Genomic DNA, 17,094 nt, shown 5'->3' on the forward strand with positions numbered 1-17,094 from the left:
TTGGGTTTTGTAGAGGGTTTAGAACAACGGGATTGGTCCAAGAATTTGAAGACTTTTTTGGGACGGCTATTGTGGGTAGACTTGCAAGTTTCAAACTCAAATTCTTGGGAGTTCTAAGCGTCTTTTTCTGACCGAGTATAACAACACTGTTGGGGCCTGCAGGCTCAAACAAGAGAGAGATACATAATATGGAGTGGTGCACTTTCAAATGAACCAAAGAAGGGGGCACTGAATCTGGAAGGTGATAGCTAGCTTAATTATCTTCAATTAAAGGCTTAATTAAGCTACTAATTTCTATTGTTACTAGTCAAAGTTACTGTTAATTTCCTCTTAAGTGTCTTCTCTTTCTATTTTATGAATGGATTATGGTGTTGTTTAAATGCATGAACAACGTTTTCCTATTGAGGAGCCTTTTTGGTCCAAGACAAAACGAAGGATGTCGGACGGTTTCTACCTACTTTAAAAGAGAGAGGATTGACTAATGGCTAAATCTAGCTCTATCTTTTTTTTTTTTTTTTTTTTTTTGATTTAGTAAGCTGCCAAATAAGTTAAAAGATTTACAAAATTCTTCATTCTTGCTGCAAATATAATTGAATTCACAACTAAATTCAAGCTCATGGTTGATAATAAATATCAAGGGTTGAGATTATTTTATAAGGGTTTGGTCACTTGTACCGTTGGTGCATAGAATAATTTCCACATTTTCATATAGGAAAGAAGAAAACTCATTAATTAACCATAAGTACAACAACGGCACAAAGTTACTTAAATAAATAAATTAAAATTAGGAAGTGAATGGAAAATAGATTTCTCAAGTTCAAGCCAAACTGATAAAATTGTTTCTTATTTCTCCTTCATTCACAAAACTCTTTAATTTTCAGTAACCTGCACAACTCGGGGGTGCAGGCTAGTGTTTTAGAAAACTGTCAATATAAAATATATAAAGTTAATTTGATTAAAGTTAAAAAATGACCCTATATTGATTGTAGTCCACATCAATTTTAGGGTTCAATGGTTTTAGTTCTAAATAAGAGGTTCAATATTTGTCTAGGCTATGTAAGATCACTGATTTTTAATTTTTTTTAGGGTTATTATCACAAATGGTACCTGAACTTATCCTCTATTTTATCGATGGTAACTAAACTTCAATTTTGATCACAGCCAGTACCTGAACTTTTCAATTTCATTTTAAATGGTACCTAAAGCCACATTCGGTCACTATTCTGCCCAAAAAAAGCCAAATCCAAAAAAAAAAAAAAAAATTCAAGGAAATCTATTACCAAAAAGATCATCACTATAATCACAGCCCTCGAAATCATCACTATGATCGCCTCACATGCTGTTTTTAGTTGGAATAGTGAGGTGGCTCTAGGTACCATTACACAAGAATCCGAATAGTTCAGGTAATGGTTGTGATAAAAAATAAAGCTCAGGTACCATGCATCGATAAGATTGAGGTATAGTTCAAGTACCATTTGTGATTTTTACCCTTTTCTTTAAGACCACTTGACCACAAATGTATGTGTCTTTTTAAAAAAAAAAATGTATGTGCCATCACTATTTACTAATTACTAGCTACTTAAATGTCCAATATTTCTAAGAAGATTATCCTTCTGAATATACTGGCCCATATTTTTCTTATTTTCTAGTTTTCCTTGGAAAAGACCAACACTTGGTCATTTGAGATTGCTTTCAATAGGATATATATTGCTAAATGTATGACTAATTCTGTGTTCGCTTAGTTTGGTTTAAAAGAAAAAATGTGTTTGGTAATTTTGTCATCTAGGTGCTTAAATTAATTAATGGTTTCCTATTAAACACGTTAATCATCAACTGATGTCTCCTGATTCCTTTCCTACACATGTCAAACAGCGGTGCCGCCGGGATGTCATGAGTCATGACGTTTGGTTCCCTTTGGGGATGTCGCTAATGAAATAGAATTATAAAAAACAATAATATGATTAAGAACTTCCTTTCTTCTTTTGAGGAAATATTCATTCCAATCAAGAACACATGTATGATCTTCAAAAAGAGCATCCTAATATCATACAAAATGAAGATAAGAGTTAATAAAAATTTAAAAAGCCTGTCAAAAATGAAAATATTTTAGCTAATATATGAACAATTTTGTTGCTATAGTCGGAGACATAATGTAACGAGGCAATCCTCCAATAAAGAGCCATTAATAAATCAATCCTCATCCACATTATCCATGGCCTCAACCAGAAAATAATCGGTACCTAACTGGACAGGGGCGAAAACAATTAGTTATCACATATTTTAAGGCCTCTCGCGATGTCAATAATTCAGCTGAAATGGATGATACTGTACCATAGATCATACAAGACCTTGCTGAATGAACCAAAAAAGACCCACCGAATTATGAGCTGGTGAATCCCACCCCACTGCAAACTTCAGCTTCTAGATGAGTGCCATCAACGAGATGACCATCTAAATAAGCTTTTATTTATCCTATTAAAGACTTGGTACCCATGAGAATTATCACTAATTATACGATATATATATATATATATATATATATATATATATTTGGTCATTCACTTTTTAAATATAGAGTTAAATACTGTTTACTGAAAAAACACTTCAGTCCCTCACCTTCTAATTTGACATGTTTACTCCTTACACTATCAATTTCTCACTCAATAAGTCAATTCCGTTAACTCTCTGTTAAAATGTGACGTTAAGTGTTGACGTGGCTAATTCTTTGATGTTAACTCAGCTTTGTGGGACCCATTCTAAGAGTAAATACCTATTTTAACCTTGACTTCCTCCCTCTCTATTCTTTTCAATCCATTATTTGTAAAAGTAAAATTGAGATTGGAATTGTTCTATTTATTTTATTTCATAGCCTCTTTATATAGGGAGAGAATTACAATGGAAAGAACAATTACAATGATGACATTAAATGCTGATTGATCTGTAATTGTGCTGATTGATGGTAATCACTAATTCACTAATTCATCTATTTATTTTATTTCATAGCCTCTTTATATAGGGAGAGAATTACAATGGAAAGAACAATTACAATGATGACATTAAATGCTGATTGATCTGTAATTGTGCTGATTGATGGTAATCACTAATTCATTTATTCCCTCTCCATCAGTCGCTTTGACGAAGACATATAATATGTTTTTCCTTTACATTATTATTATTATTTTATTTTTTTTTAGAAGATTTTTCTTCACCTACTTAGGATTACAAAATTCTGATCAGATCATGAATACCTGGATCAGAAAGCTAGATGAGACACCAAGGACTTGCAATTCAATTTTTCACAACTGCTCGCAAAAGAGAGAAAGCTAAGAGAGGAAGAGCAGCCATGGAAACAAAGGTAGTGAAAAGCGAAGCAATAGAGAGCATATCGGAGAGGCTATCGGTAGCCGAGAACCTCTATTACCCTCGCGCCTTACAACCCACCATCATCAATCCCTCTCAGGCCCGGAGATCCTCATCCTCTTCTCGAATTTCAAACTTTCAAGTGCGAGTCTATCGCATTTAGATTTCCGATAAGTTCTGGTATTGTTTGAATTGGTGTTTAAGTTTTCAAAATTTTCAATTGAACTATGAATAAGTTGGTATACTTTGATTCTGAATTCCAAGAATTGATCTTTCAACTTTTTTTGGTTGTTGGAATGAGTTTGAGTTTCAGTTAGCTATTGGAAAATTATTTAATCTTTAATTTGCATTGAACTTTCTCTGTTTATGTTTGAAAGGTTGAGGTTGATTCTTTGTTTCTCTGATTGGTGGCTCAATTTTGTGTTATTTACCACTTCAATAGATTGACAACACTCCCCCAAGCCCCACAAACCTGCCTCCAGTCACCGCGACACGCTCCATTCTGGTGGCAGAGACCGGACATCTTCCTTCAAGACAATATCACCAACCCGTCAATGGAGGCGGAGAGGATGAGCTGGGGTTAATTAGGATCTCATCTTCAATGTGGGTTACTAGGTTGTTCTGTAGGTTGTGATTTTGCAGATTTTTAGGTGAAATTATTGTGAATTTTTTGGGCTACTAGGTTATTCCATGTGGTCTGTGATTTGGTTGTGTGAGTGGTGGAGATGATAAGAATATATCTTTGTGGCGTAAGAATGGGTAGAGCTTGGGGACTATTCATGAGCTGAGAAATATGAAAGATGGAATTGGGAGCGTGTCGAGGAGAGTGGTGAAAGGAAGCTGATCAGAAAACTGATCAAAAACGAAGGTAATAGAAGCCAGGGGTATAATCCACAATTTACCATTCACCTTGCTTACAACGTGCTAAGTTGGCATCCAACTGTGTGCCATGTCAGCCATTTAACAGAGAGATTAGACGGAATGAACCTATCGGGTGAGAAATTGAGAGTGTAAGGAGTAAGCATGTTAAATTAGAGAGTGAGGGACTGAAGTGTTTTTTTAATAAAAGTTCAGGAAGTAAACAATATTTAACCCTTAAATATATCATTTCGGTCACTCAACTTTAACTCTGTTGTTTACTTTAGTCACTCCGTTAATTTTTTTCTTTAAACCATAACTTTATTTTCCACAATATCAAGGATATTTTCGTCCAACCAATTGTGAAAAATTGAAAAATCTGAATTGAAATGATTGAGGGAAGTGATTAAAGTGAGACAAAATGCTCATTCGGTTATTAAAGTGATTGATAGAGTAATAGTTGAGTAACCAAAGTGATATATTTGAAAATTGAGTGACCAAAGTGTGAAGTGAGTCATAATTGAGTGACTATTGTGAAATTCTCTCTATATATTAATATATATAATTATTTTTTCAGAAATTTTCTTATATAAAGCAAATTGTTTGGAATGATGGTTAAATTTTTGAAACTCCTATCATGCCCTTTATTGATTGAATTGTTTAAAAAATAAAAATGATATTACAAGACTAAAATAGTAAATAAACAAAATCAGTTTTTTTCTTTTCAAGAAATTACAAACAAAAAACAAGGAAAAAAACCCCACGTTTTTGTTGCCTTCAAAATTTTTTTCTTTTTGTTTAATTTCCTTAAAATTTTTTAAATAAAAGCAAATTGGCAAGAACGGTGCATGCCAAGAGGCTAGTAATAATTTAAAGCTACAGAGTTGTACTACAATAAATTTTTTCTTTGTTCCCCTTTGATATTCTTTTTTTTTTATCAAATTCAATATTATTTTTATCAAATTCGATATTTTTTTATGTTTAATTTATTTATTTTTGGTTCTTTGAAGTTTGAACACTTCTTCGACAACAATTTTCTTATAGATGATATACTGCGTTAGAATCAACATGCTGTCATGCACATTTTGTTGATGACATCTTCAATCACTTAGTACATTAGGTCAAACTCGAAGACTTCCCATCTTAAATCACATCCCTGGAAAAATCTAATTAAGAAGCTTCTTATCATATGGTTGGACCAAGTACTAATTAATTAAGCATGTAATTTTGGGTTGAACCAGAAAAGATTTCTGCCATTTTGGGATGGGTTGAAGAAAATTCGCACATAAAGCTAGTTGCATGAACGTATATGATTGGAAATGTATAATTGCAAATTGGTCTTCTAGAAACCGTAATTTGTACTCTTGAGTTATAATCATCCAACCATAAGGCATCGTTCTTATGTTAAATTTTTCTCAAACATTCAGTCCTCCATTAGTTTAGAAACAAGGCCCCTCCACTCAATTACCATATTGGTTGGAATAGACTAGCAAGCTCTTTGACAAATACTAACGAAATATAGTCATCGAGTCTTCCAAATATGTGGTCGAGTATTCAACTAAATAATCGAGCAGATAATTAAGATAAGACTGTATTAACTTTTCACAACTTGAGAATGACCTAATTAAAGAAAACCAGCAACAAAAATCCCAATATGGAACAAAATATACTAAAACCACGGAAAGTAAACCTCAACGTTCGTACGTAGAAAGTAAAAAGATTGCAAAAGCTTACAAAAAAAAAGTTAGCTAGGTCAGACATTCTGCGCCGCCTTGCTCATCGCTATGCCTTTGTCTTGAACCACATACTTGCGCCAAAAAGGGTGCTGCTCCCACACCCTCCCCATCTCTTCGATGGGAACCCCCTTGGTCTCCGGCAGATACTTGAAGATGAAGCAACTCATCACGAACAAGAAGAAAGAGAAGAAGAAGAACAATCCAAACTTCATGTGGCAGAGCATCGCAGTGAACACTTGGGCTATGGCAAAGGTGAAGATCATGTTGACAGAGACATTGATGGCCTGAGCAGCTGACCTAACTTCCAGCGGGAAAATTTCACTTGGTACCAACCATCCTAGAGGTCCCCAGGACCAAGCAAATCCAGCAACATAGATGCAGATTAAGGTCACCAGAGTTGCAGCAAAACCCTTGGATAGTTCACCAGGGTTGCCACTAGTACCAAATTTCCAAGCCATTGCAACTCCAACTACGACCTATATATACATAGATACCAAAATATTACATTCAAAAGAAAAAAATAAAAAAACGACAAAACCCTAAGCAAATAAAACCTGAATGCAAAATTTAAGAAACGAAATTCATTCTATTATACCTGAGTTATGACCATCTGCACACCACCCTCCAAGAAAAGGACCCTTCTTCCAAACTTGTCAACAAGACCAATTGAAACAAAAGTTGCCAAAAAATTAACCCCATTAGTGATCAGAGCAGAAGCGAGAGAAGCACTGCTTCCGAATCCTACAGTTTTGAACAAGACAGGAGCATAGAAAGTGATCACATTCATGCCAGTGAGTTGCTGGAAAGCAGGAATGCAGATGGCGAATACAAGCTGGGGCCTGTATTTTCTTGTCAATAGTGTCGACCATGGATGTTTGACTAGCTTAGCAGCCTCACTAGCGTCCACCAAATCGTTGAACTCCTCGTCGACGTTATCAATACCACGGAGCTTGAGGAGTTGGGCTTTTGCTTCCTCATGCTTGCCACGCTCAATCAAAGAGTTTGGTGTGTCAGGGAGGAAGAATGATCCCAATATGATAAACACAGCAGGGACTGCAGCGCCGCCCAAACTCAAACGCCAGGCTAGATTTCCATGGTTTTTATACTTCAAGTCGAACAAATAGTTGGCCAAACCAGCAACAAGAATTCCAATTGTAATTGCCAACTGGAACATCATGTTGAGTCCACCGCGGAATCTGTATGGTGCTGTCTCAGATAGATAGATCGGCACAGCCTGTACAAATAATCAGAAAGGAAAAAAAAAACGTTAAAGTTTGACGAATAAGGTAATTAGAACATTAATTGGGATGGTATATCAGTACATTCTGAGGTAATCAGATACGTGTACCATACGGCTTAAAATTAAGTACCTGATTGGCAAATCCAATGCCGAAACCAAGGAATAGGCGACCAGCAATAAGCATCCCGACGGAGTGAGCGAAGGCATTGAGAAGTGCACCGAATAGGAAAAGAAGTCCACCGGCAAGCATTGTGACCCTCCTACCTAAGACTCTAGTTATAGTGGAGGCACAGAGGCATGAAACCAGAGCGGCCAAATATAGAGACGACGTAAAGAGCGTCAATGTTTCACTGTCGAATTTACAGTACTGATTAGTAGAAACAGAGGCGGAAGACTGCTGCAAGTAGACTTTCGGAAAGAACTCCTTCAAAAATACGTCCATGGACGTTACTCCGCCTATATAACCACAAAAAATTAACATAAGAATAATCAACCTGAGAATTTAGCTACATGCTCTTATACCACAACAATTGAGTTTAATATCACATATATTCAAGAGCACGATAGATTATCGGTTCTGAGAGCTAAGAAGTCATTGAAACGCTTATTATCCACTAAAAAAAACAGAAAATGAAAATTTATATATGCGTGTTCAATTATAAACAAAGCGGTGCAAGTCGTGATTTATACTTCATATGAAGCATGAAAAACCAAGATCGAAATCAAAATATTGACACAAAATTATAGTTCTGAGGAAGAAGATTATATACCTGAAACTCCAAGATCATAACCGAAAATTAAACCTCCAAACGCTGCGACAAGACATGTTATGAAAACCCTCTTTGTGAATTTACCGGGGTAATTTTTTCCACCAGATGGAGCTATACCTCCCCCAGCCATCTCTACCCCTCTTCGAACTCGATTAAAACTCAGAAAGTCGAATGAAATTAGCTATGCAGGTGAGGCTATGTAGGGTTATTTATAGGGGAACCCGGCTTGTATTATGAAAAGTAGAGTTTATCCATTATTAGGATATGGAAATCGAATAAAACTGGGATTTGAATCCCTATTATTTCACATTCCTAAATCCCGAAAGTGGATGAAGTGGATTGGGATGTCGAAACCGTGGTATTAATACTAATCCTATCTGGATCGAACTTTCATGGATAAACTTAACAAACATTTTAATTGTTCATCCAAAACCTTGCCACGTCAAATGAGTAGGAAGTGAGTAGGAAGTGTAATTGACTGAAAATTCTTGCTGGCATTAGCTAGACTGAGAAATCCGAACGGAACTTAATTTCGGAGTTCATAATGGATTAATGGGACCCTAGATTGGAAAACACATGAAGTGAGAGAAAACGAAATGAAAAGGAAGAACAAAATTGAAAGTTAATTGATAATTCTGGAAGATGATTACAGATGCGGTGCACCACACATATAAGGAGATAATATAGCAGCTGACATTAACAACGGGCAAAAGTCACAAATAAGATAATGTTGTAGATAATTGGAAAATTGTATTGTATTGTATTCATCTCACCGGCTATGAGGTTTATATAGGGTTACATTATGATTACAAAAGGCAATACATGCATAATAGCTATACTAATCAATCGCACATTATAAGTTGTTGATGCCCAAAAATCCAGCTATCAAGCCCAATTCATTTCTCGAGCCCAATAAGCAAATTATAACTACAATCATCATGCCACACTTGTGGACCCCAGCCACATTCACGCATTTGGGGCTTGCAAGAGCGGGTGTGGTGTGGAAGGTAACGGAAAAGCATGAGGCCCATTATTAGTTTTAGGCTTGTTGGTAATTTCGGACTTGGGGATCGAAATTCAAGCTCAACAGCCCAATTCTGATTATGGGCAAGTGAAGAAGAAAGAACCCAAAAACCACTCAATTACAACAAACATTTCTCTTTACCGAATATATTCAATTATTTTCCTTAAACTAGACATCTCAAGTACTATATCACCTTCTTTTACACACAAACCAATTCTCTACCCGTAACTCCCCTTTTTCCAGCAGCAAATCTTGGAATCACGATTCCTGGATTACAGCAGCAGATTTCATGGGATCACAGCAGTAGGATTCTTGGAATTAGTAATGAGATCTTGAGGACACGGGAATCCTGGAAACACAGCAGCAAGATTCCTGGGAACAGCAGCGGACCTAAGCCGCCACCACTCTATAAATCGATGGTTAGAGCTGCTGTGAAAGGGGGAGGGAGGCATAAGCTAACTACTAAACAGCCCAAGCAACTCTCCTACTAGAAGAACAAAAGCCACAACAACCCAGAAACATCAAGCAAGAGATCAAGCCCTATCTCTGAATCCCTAGCCATCAATTCCTCCCAATCAACCTTCACCCAAAAACCTAGAAATCATACCATTGCCGGAATCTCTTCTTCCGAAACTCATGCTTTTCTCGCTCCCACGCCATGCACATCTTACCAAGCCTTTACTAAAATTGCACACTAATTCACTGCTGTGAACATGGAGAGGAGCTGCTGGGAAGAAATCAACAGCTTTCTTCTTAGGACTTATTATCCTTCGAGGTCTGTTGGGCCTAGTTGCTGCTTACTCAGACGAAGGGGCAAAGTCTTGGGTCCTTACCCATGAAATTTAACTGCCGTACAACTCCGATCAAAATGCCCCCCACACAAGTATGTCAATCGCATACATTATGAGTCTGTCAATCGCATACATTATGAGTCTATCAATCGCATACATTCAACAATACTTATTGCATGAATAGTCATTATCATTTACAACACTCCTCCTTGAATATTCCATGTCAACAGTGTTGCCTATGCTATGCGCTTCTAAGTTGTCTCGTCAAAAACCTTGCCAAGTAATAAAAACCATGTGGGAAAAAAACAACCTTGGTCGAAGGAGAAAAAGAGCACAACACGTCATTCACTTTTCGAGATTGAACATGTAGACATCATATCTCCCCCTGATTTCTACAATTATGGGAGTTCGAATAACTTTCTTAATCTGATACCCTTCACATGTTTCTCGAATATGGATTTAGGTAACGACTTGGTAAACAAGTCCGCTACATTATCCTCTGAACGGATTTGATTCACTTCAATATTTTGAAGTGTTTGTTGTTGCTGATTGTAAAAAAACTTAGGCGATATATGCTTAGTGTTGTCGCCCTTAATGAAACCTAACTTTATTTGCTCAATACAATCTGCATTATCTTCATAAATGCATGTAGGTTCATCTGTTGTAGACTTCAAACCACAAGTTCCTCGAATGTGTCTAACTACAGACCTTAGCCATATGCATTCTTGCACGGCTTCATGTAGAGCAATAATCTCTGCATGATTTGAGGAAGTAGCAACAAGGGTCTGCTTTGTAGACCTCCAAGATATCGCAGTGCTTCCCATGGTAAAGACATAACCCGTTTGAAAGCGACCTTTGTGAGGGTTAGAGAGATACCCTACATCAGCAAAACCCATCAAGACATCTTTGTCATTTTGATGGAGGGGAGGAGGAGCACAGAAAGTGGCATTTTTCCGTGTGGAGTCCGATCCCACACTTCTGTTATTTCTTTTCTCTCTGTAGGGATAGAACAAGCCCATATCAATTGTACCTCTCAAGTATCAAAAGATTGTCTTTATGTCAATCCAATGGCGGCGTGTTGGCGTAAAACTGTGTTGGGCTAACAAATTCACTACGAATGAGATGTCCGATCTTGTGCATTGAGCTAAGTACAATAGTGCGCATATTGCACTTAGATAGGACAATTCAGCCTCTAATAAGTTTTCGTTCTCATCCCTTGGACGAAACGGATATTTTTCAGGCTCAAGATTACTACCGATCATAGGAGTACTCACAGGCTTTGCTTGATCTTCATTAAAGCGCCTTAATAATTTTTGAGTATATGCTGATTGATGGATCATAATCCCATCACTACGTTGCTCGAGTTCTAGTAGAAGGCAAAACCGTGTTTTCTCAAGATCTTTCATCTCAAATTCGGATTTCAAGTACTTAACAGTTTCTTTTAACTCATCTAGAGTTCCAATTAGGTTCATGTCATCGACATAAATTGTTACAATTGCAAATCCGGAACTTGTCATTTTCATAAATACGCATGGACATATCCCTTCCCAATCAAGTAGTCACTTAGACGGTTATACCACATCCGTCAGGAGTGTTTCAATCCACATAGTGAACGTCTCAATCTTATTGAAAAACGTGCTCCGTGGTTTAGAGCCACTTGACTTGGGTAATTGGAGTCCATTTGGAACCTTCATATATATATATATATATATATATATATCTGAATCTAGATTCTCATAGAGATATGCTGTAACCACATCCATAAGCTGCATGTCAAGTTTTTCTAAAACTACCAAACTGACAAGGTAGCGGAACATTATAACGTCCATTATGGGAGAATATGTCTCATCGTAGTCGATTCTAGGGCGTTGTGAGAAACCTTGCGCCACAAGGCGGGCTTTGTATCTAACAACCTCATTTTTCTAATTATGCTTTGTAACAAAGACCCATTTATGGCCAACATACTTTATACTTGGGGGTGTCAGCATTATAGGCCCAAATACCTGTCTCTTTGTTAGTGAATCCAATTCAACCTGGATCGCATCTTTCCATTTAGGCCAGTCTTCTCTTCGTTGGCATTCTTCAACGGAGCGATGTTCGATATCATCGTGTTCTATAATTCATTGAGAAATAGAATATACAAACACATCATCAAGGATAATAGAATCTCGATTCAATGTCTCATGTACACTAGTGTAATTCATGGAGATCTCCCTATTCCCTGGAATTGGTTCTAACATTTGAGTATCCCCCAATGATGTCTCTTGGACATAACCATAATCCTGAATATCTTCATGAGACGGGTTATTTATGTCGATGATTAATGGGTCTTTCTGTGCCGAACTTGCTTTATCATCACACTATGTTTTCTCACAGAGATATCTAGAGTGCACATAAGTGTCTAGCTTCCAAACAAGGGAATTATTGGTGATTAGAAAAAAAAAAACTAAAAACATAGGAATGGGCCTAGGGCAAAACACCCCAGCCACATCCAAAGCCCAAGAGGGCAGCTCTAAGAGAATAGGCAAAAAATGCAAGTCCCAATAGGACCTGGCTTGTGCAAGCCCATATGCCATCTCTAACCTGTGCAGATCCGTGGAACTCAATCCTTCCGCCTCGCCTCTGATGTTGTCCCTGTCACATCGTCCACGCAATACCAAGCCATAATCGAACCCAGCATCGCCACACTGCACCTCCCTACGCCGCCGCCCAGATCACCCGGACCTACGCTGCTGCGCAGACCATCAGGAACCACGCGGTCTCACAGATCATCAGGAACTGCACCGCCATCTCTGCACAACACAACCCCCACGCTTGAGATATCATCTGGAAGTCGCCTCCGCCACCCAACCAAAACCTTGAGCCAAAAAACCTTTCTCCAGAACTCCCTAAGCGACTAGCTTTCAAAACACCAGTCCCGCAGCGGTTCGCTCATCAGCGGCAAGGAGGTCCCTCAACAACCTGAGCACCGCCGGACAAGCAGAAAATCTCAAACCCTCGACCCAAGATGTCACTCCTCTGATTTTACACACATGAAAATCGATATATAATCCCATAATTATACATGCGTGAACGTCCAGTCATCAATACAAATACCTGGAACATCTTTCTCTTAAAATAAGTACTTACTAATGCACTGAACCATCCAAGTTAATATACACTCGCTCCACAGAGTTATATTAATTTACTAATTAAATTGTCATCACAAAATAAAACATAAATGCTCCTCAGAGCTTACTACATAGCGGAAGTCATATACTGGCAAAGCCAACAAAATTTGCTTCCTACCCGCTCTGCTGCCAACAAGCTACCTCAGCTTCAGCCACGATTTCCCTGACCTGCAGGATTAACCCCTACACCGTTTGAATGGTGCACCGGGGTTGGCAAACAACAAATCCGGTAAGCTTTTGCAAGCCCGTATGAGTAACTCATAAACATCAATCAACAACTCACATCAATCTACTTAAGGAACACATGCAACCATGATTCCTTCTAACATTCCATATCCTTTCCACCGAAAGGACAACATGAGTCATCGTTGTGACAATGTTCTATTTGCTAACTTAACCATCAAGTAGCAATTCAATTCTCATCTAGACAATTAAAGAAGAATACCATTAGAACTCTCCTTTAAACTACATACCTATGAGTCTCCAGCAACCTCGACCGTTACTCCCATAAGCTATCGTGGTAGACAGACGATAGCTCTATTGAAATCGTAACCACTCGTCCGGCTACGGACGTGATTACCTATTTCCTATCTTGGTCACCATCTGCGACCTGTCACCATCTGTGACATGTGGTTTCAGACCCCGTCTGGTCTCAAAATCAACATTAAGGTCACCATTTGTGCCTTGTCACCATCTGTGACACATGATCTTCAGACCCCATCTAGTCATGAAATCAAACATCAAGGTCACCGTCTGCAACCTGTCACTATTTGTGATCCATCACCATCTGTGACATAAGATCTTCTTAGACCCTATCTGGTCTTAAGGTCAACGTTAAGTAAGTCGCATCCGCCCTAAAAACGTTACAAACATCTAGTTTCGGCCTTCCTAATCCCTACTAACCATTTGTGACCCTTGGTACAAAGACCAATACATCTAAAATGAGTCACGCTTGACTCAAAAATGTAACATCAAGCTCAATACTTTTCAAACAATAGAAAACATTTTTTTCCACAATATTGTTTCCTGAAAAGTCACGTTCAACAATAATATGAACACCATCATGTATATTATTATTCATCACAATCATCCACAAGGATGTATATATTTCATGTAAATATATATATATATATATATACATATATATATATATATATATATATACGTAGTCATTCGCTCAGGAATGCCTACTAATACCAACTATAGTTTGCAATTAATTAATTAACGCCAAAACGATAATGGTAATTTTGTTAATAAAGAACCTTGTGAGATTACTCACCTCGAAACTCCTGCTGCGTCTTCAATGCAGAATAAGTAGTCAAATCACAGAATAACCGTCCAAATACTTCGTCCAGTACCTAATCACATACGGTTTCCACTTAGTAATGATTCACATTTGATTTAAGTCCGAAACCCCTGTTTTGAAATAAAATCCCCAAAGTGGCGCCAATCGAGGCAAAACCACATCCGAGACCTCCCAAAGTCTCCGGAATAGGTCCACGATCGATGTGACCAAACCACAAGTCGATCGAACGCTCGAATCCTCACGGATCAAATAAATTGATTGGTATGAAACTGCAAAAATCATAACAAATCCATTCGAACTCCAAAATTTACATATTATATATCGAAACGCTTGTATCAACGAGTAGAACATATATAATACCAAAAACAGTTCCCTACATGACCGGAAAGCCACCAGAAATCCACCACAGACGGTGGTGCACCGCCGCCGGCCAAAACTCAATATTTCACAAAACTCCCAACATCAAAAATCTTCATCTCAGCATGCTTGTGAATTCTCATAACTAGCTCAAAGTCAGAAAACAAGCATAAAGGGTTGAAAACTACCTCACAAGCTTTGGATTTTTGCTCAATCCGAGTTGAACCGATTTCCACGTAAATCGATCGAAACAAACACCATAGATCGATCAAGGAGCCTCCCACGAACCCAAAGATGGAAGCCTGAAGCCTTGACGTCGCCGGAATTGTGTTTTCCGGTAGGGTCCGAAACCACCAAGTTGCACCGCCTTGCTGCACCGTGCACGGTGGTTATCGCCACAAGAGGATGCCACAGAGACTACCAAAAGGAGGAGACGAGTCGTTCTGTGCAGGTTTCACGGCTAGAGGTCGCCGGAGATCGCCGGAAAAGCCGGGTCGGATCACCGGGTTCTGGTCGGGTCAGTCGCGGGCAAGGAGAGAGAATGGAGCATTTTCTGATTTTTCCGGAATGGTAAATCTGAAATGTAAATAGTAAGTTTCCGAAAATGGAAACTCCTATTTATAGAACTTTCCCAAAAATTCAAATGCTCACAACTTTTGCATACGAACTCCTATTGATGCGTTCCGCATGTCCACGAACTCATATCGACGCGCTCTACAACTTTTGTGAATGAAGTTTTCCGAGAATCCCAACGTATAAAAAGTCAAACATCACACTACCCCCTAAACTGTGAAATTCGAATAATTACACGTACGAAAAACCATTCCACTTCACAAACAACCTATGAATAAAGCATAACAACAATTATTCGTACAACTGGTCCATTATTAATTACCAAAATTACATAACGAAAATCAAGGTCATCACACAAGAGCAGTTTGGGTTTTTTGGAGCTCCAAGAGAGGAGCTTAGTTAAGCATACAGCAGTTAGTCTATTATGAGTTGAACTCACGACCTTCCACTTATAAAGGGGAGACTTATACTGCTAAACCAAATGGTACTGAGTATATAACTTTTTTTTTATAATATAAAACTTTAATATTTATAAAAATAAGTCTAAAATATTTTCTTTTATTGCACTAGTACAAAAATTGAATCAGACGACACATTACAGTTTTCTGTCGTCTGATTGATTTTTTTTTTGTATGTCGTTTTTATAAAACCTGTCATCTGATATGGGATAATAAACTAGTTCACAAGACATTTATGGATAAAACTGTTGTATGACCCTAAAAAAATTGAGTGGCAAGTTTCCCACCATGTCTGTGGTGCCAAACCTCATCTCAAACCTGAAATTTTCCCCAAACTTGTCCAAATTCATAGCACAGGGCTTGAAACCCTACACTGAAGCAAAAAAAATAAAATAAAATAACAACAGACCCTCACTCCTCACTCTTGACAACGCTCCACTCTCTCTCGACACAAACCCGAAACCTTTGCTCTCTTCTTCGACAAAGCTCTCTCTCTCTCTCTCTCTCTCTCTCTCTCTCTCTCTCTCTCTCTCTCTCTCTCTCTCTCTCTCTCTCTCTCTCTCTCTCTCTCTCTCTCTCTCTCTCTCTCCTCGACAATCCCCGACCTCTCCCCTCTACAAACCCTATCTCTTCTTCGACAAACCCCAACCAAAGCACTCTCTCTCTTCAACAAAACCCGACCAAAACCTAATGGGTAATTCGAGCTCTACTCCAGCCGGGCTCAGGCCAACATCAAATCCAAAAATCTCACAGGTAACAACCCCCTCTCTCTTGCAATTTCCGATGTCTGGTCTTCCTCGTCTTCTTCTTTCATTTTTGAGACCCAAAATTGTGTTTATTGTGTGAACTGATTGATTTGGGGTTCTCTGGTTCAGAGGCAGTAGAAAACCTAATGGGTAACCTCTAGGGTTCTTCTGATCTTACGACAGTGGTATGTTGCATTTGGCGGAATCGAAATTTAGCTATGGGTAACTGAGATTTGAATTTGAACATTGGAGCTATGGATTTGGGATTGAAGGCAAAATGTCAAATTGGGGCTAAGAAGGTTTATGGGTAAGTGGGTATTAAGGCTTTGCAGTCAATCTATTTCTGTTTGCTTGATAAATTGATATGGTTATTTCTCAGCTTGTTTACATTTCGTGGTGTTCTTCTCTCTAATTACTAACTTTCTTCTCATTTTTGTGTGAATTTGTGTTATTAAATTGATTGGGTTCTTGGTTTCAACTGTGACAAAGTAGAGTTGTGAAGCTGTTGCCGATGGGGCTCTTGGTTCATGCACTTGACTCTTCACTGCTCTTCTCAAATGACAACCTCCGAATTTCGCCAATCTCACACTCCAACCTGAGATTTGCACGCAACTCCCACGTCCTTTATTTCTCAATTTTTTGTTCCCTCTGTTACTATTATCTCATACTTGAATGCCTTTACAGGTCATCAATTCAATTTCAAGG

General features: G+C 38.2%; 1 protein-coding gene across 1 annotated transcript; it reads right to left on the reverse strand.

The window, feature by feature from the left end:
* Positions 1-5,797: 5,797 nt before the first annotated feature.
* On the reverse strand, positions 5,798-8,602 carry LOC112180149 (sugar carrier protein C). The gene is made up of 4 exons (XM_024318652.2): positions 7,965-8,602; positions 7,325-7,650; positions 6,550-7,188; positions 5,798-6,430 (listed from the first exon to the last, which is right to left on the reverse strand). The coding sequence occupies exons 1-4, from the start codon at positions 8,092-8,094 to the stop codon at positions 5,972-5,974; spliced, it is 1,554 nt and encodes a 517-aa protein (XP_024174420.1). The 5' UTR covers positions 8,095-8,602; the 3' UTR covers positions 5,798-5,971.
* Between the last annotated feature and the right edge of the window lie 8,492 nt (positions 8,603-17,094).

Source organism: Rosa chinensis, chromosome 7, assembly GCF_002994745.2.
Source record: "Rosa chinensis cultivar Old Blush chromosome 7, RchiOBHm-V2, whole genome shotgun sequence".
NCBI classification, from domain to species: Eukaryota; Viridiplantae; Streptophyta; class Magnoliopsida; order Rosales; family Rosaceae; genus Rosa; species Rosa chinensis.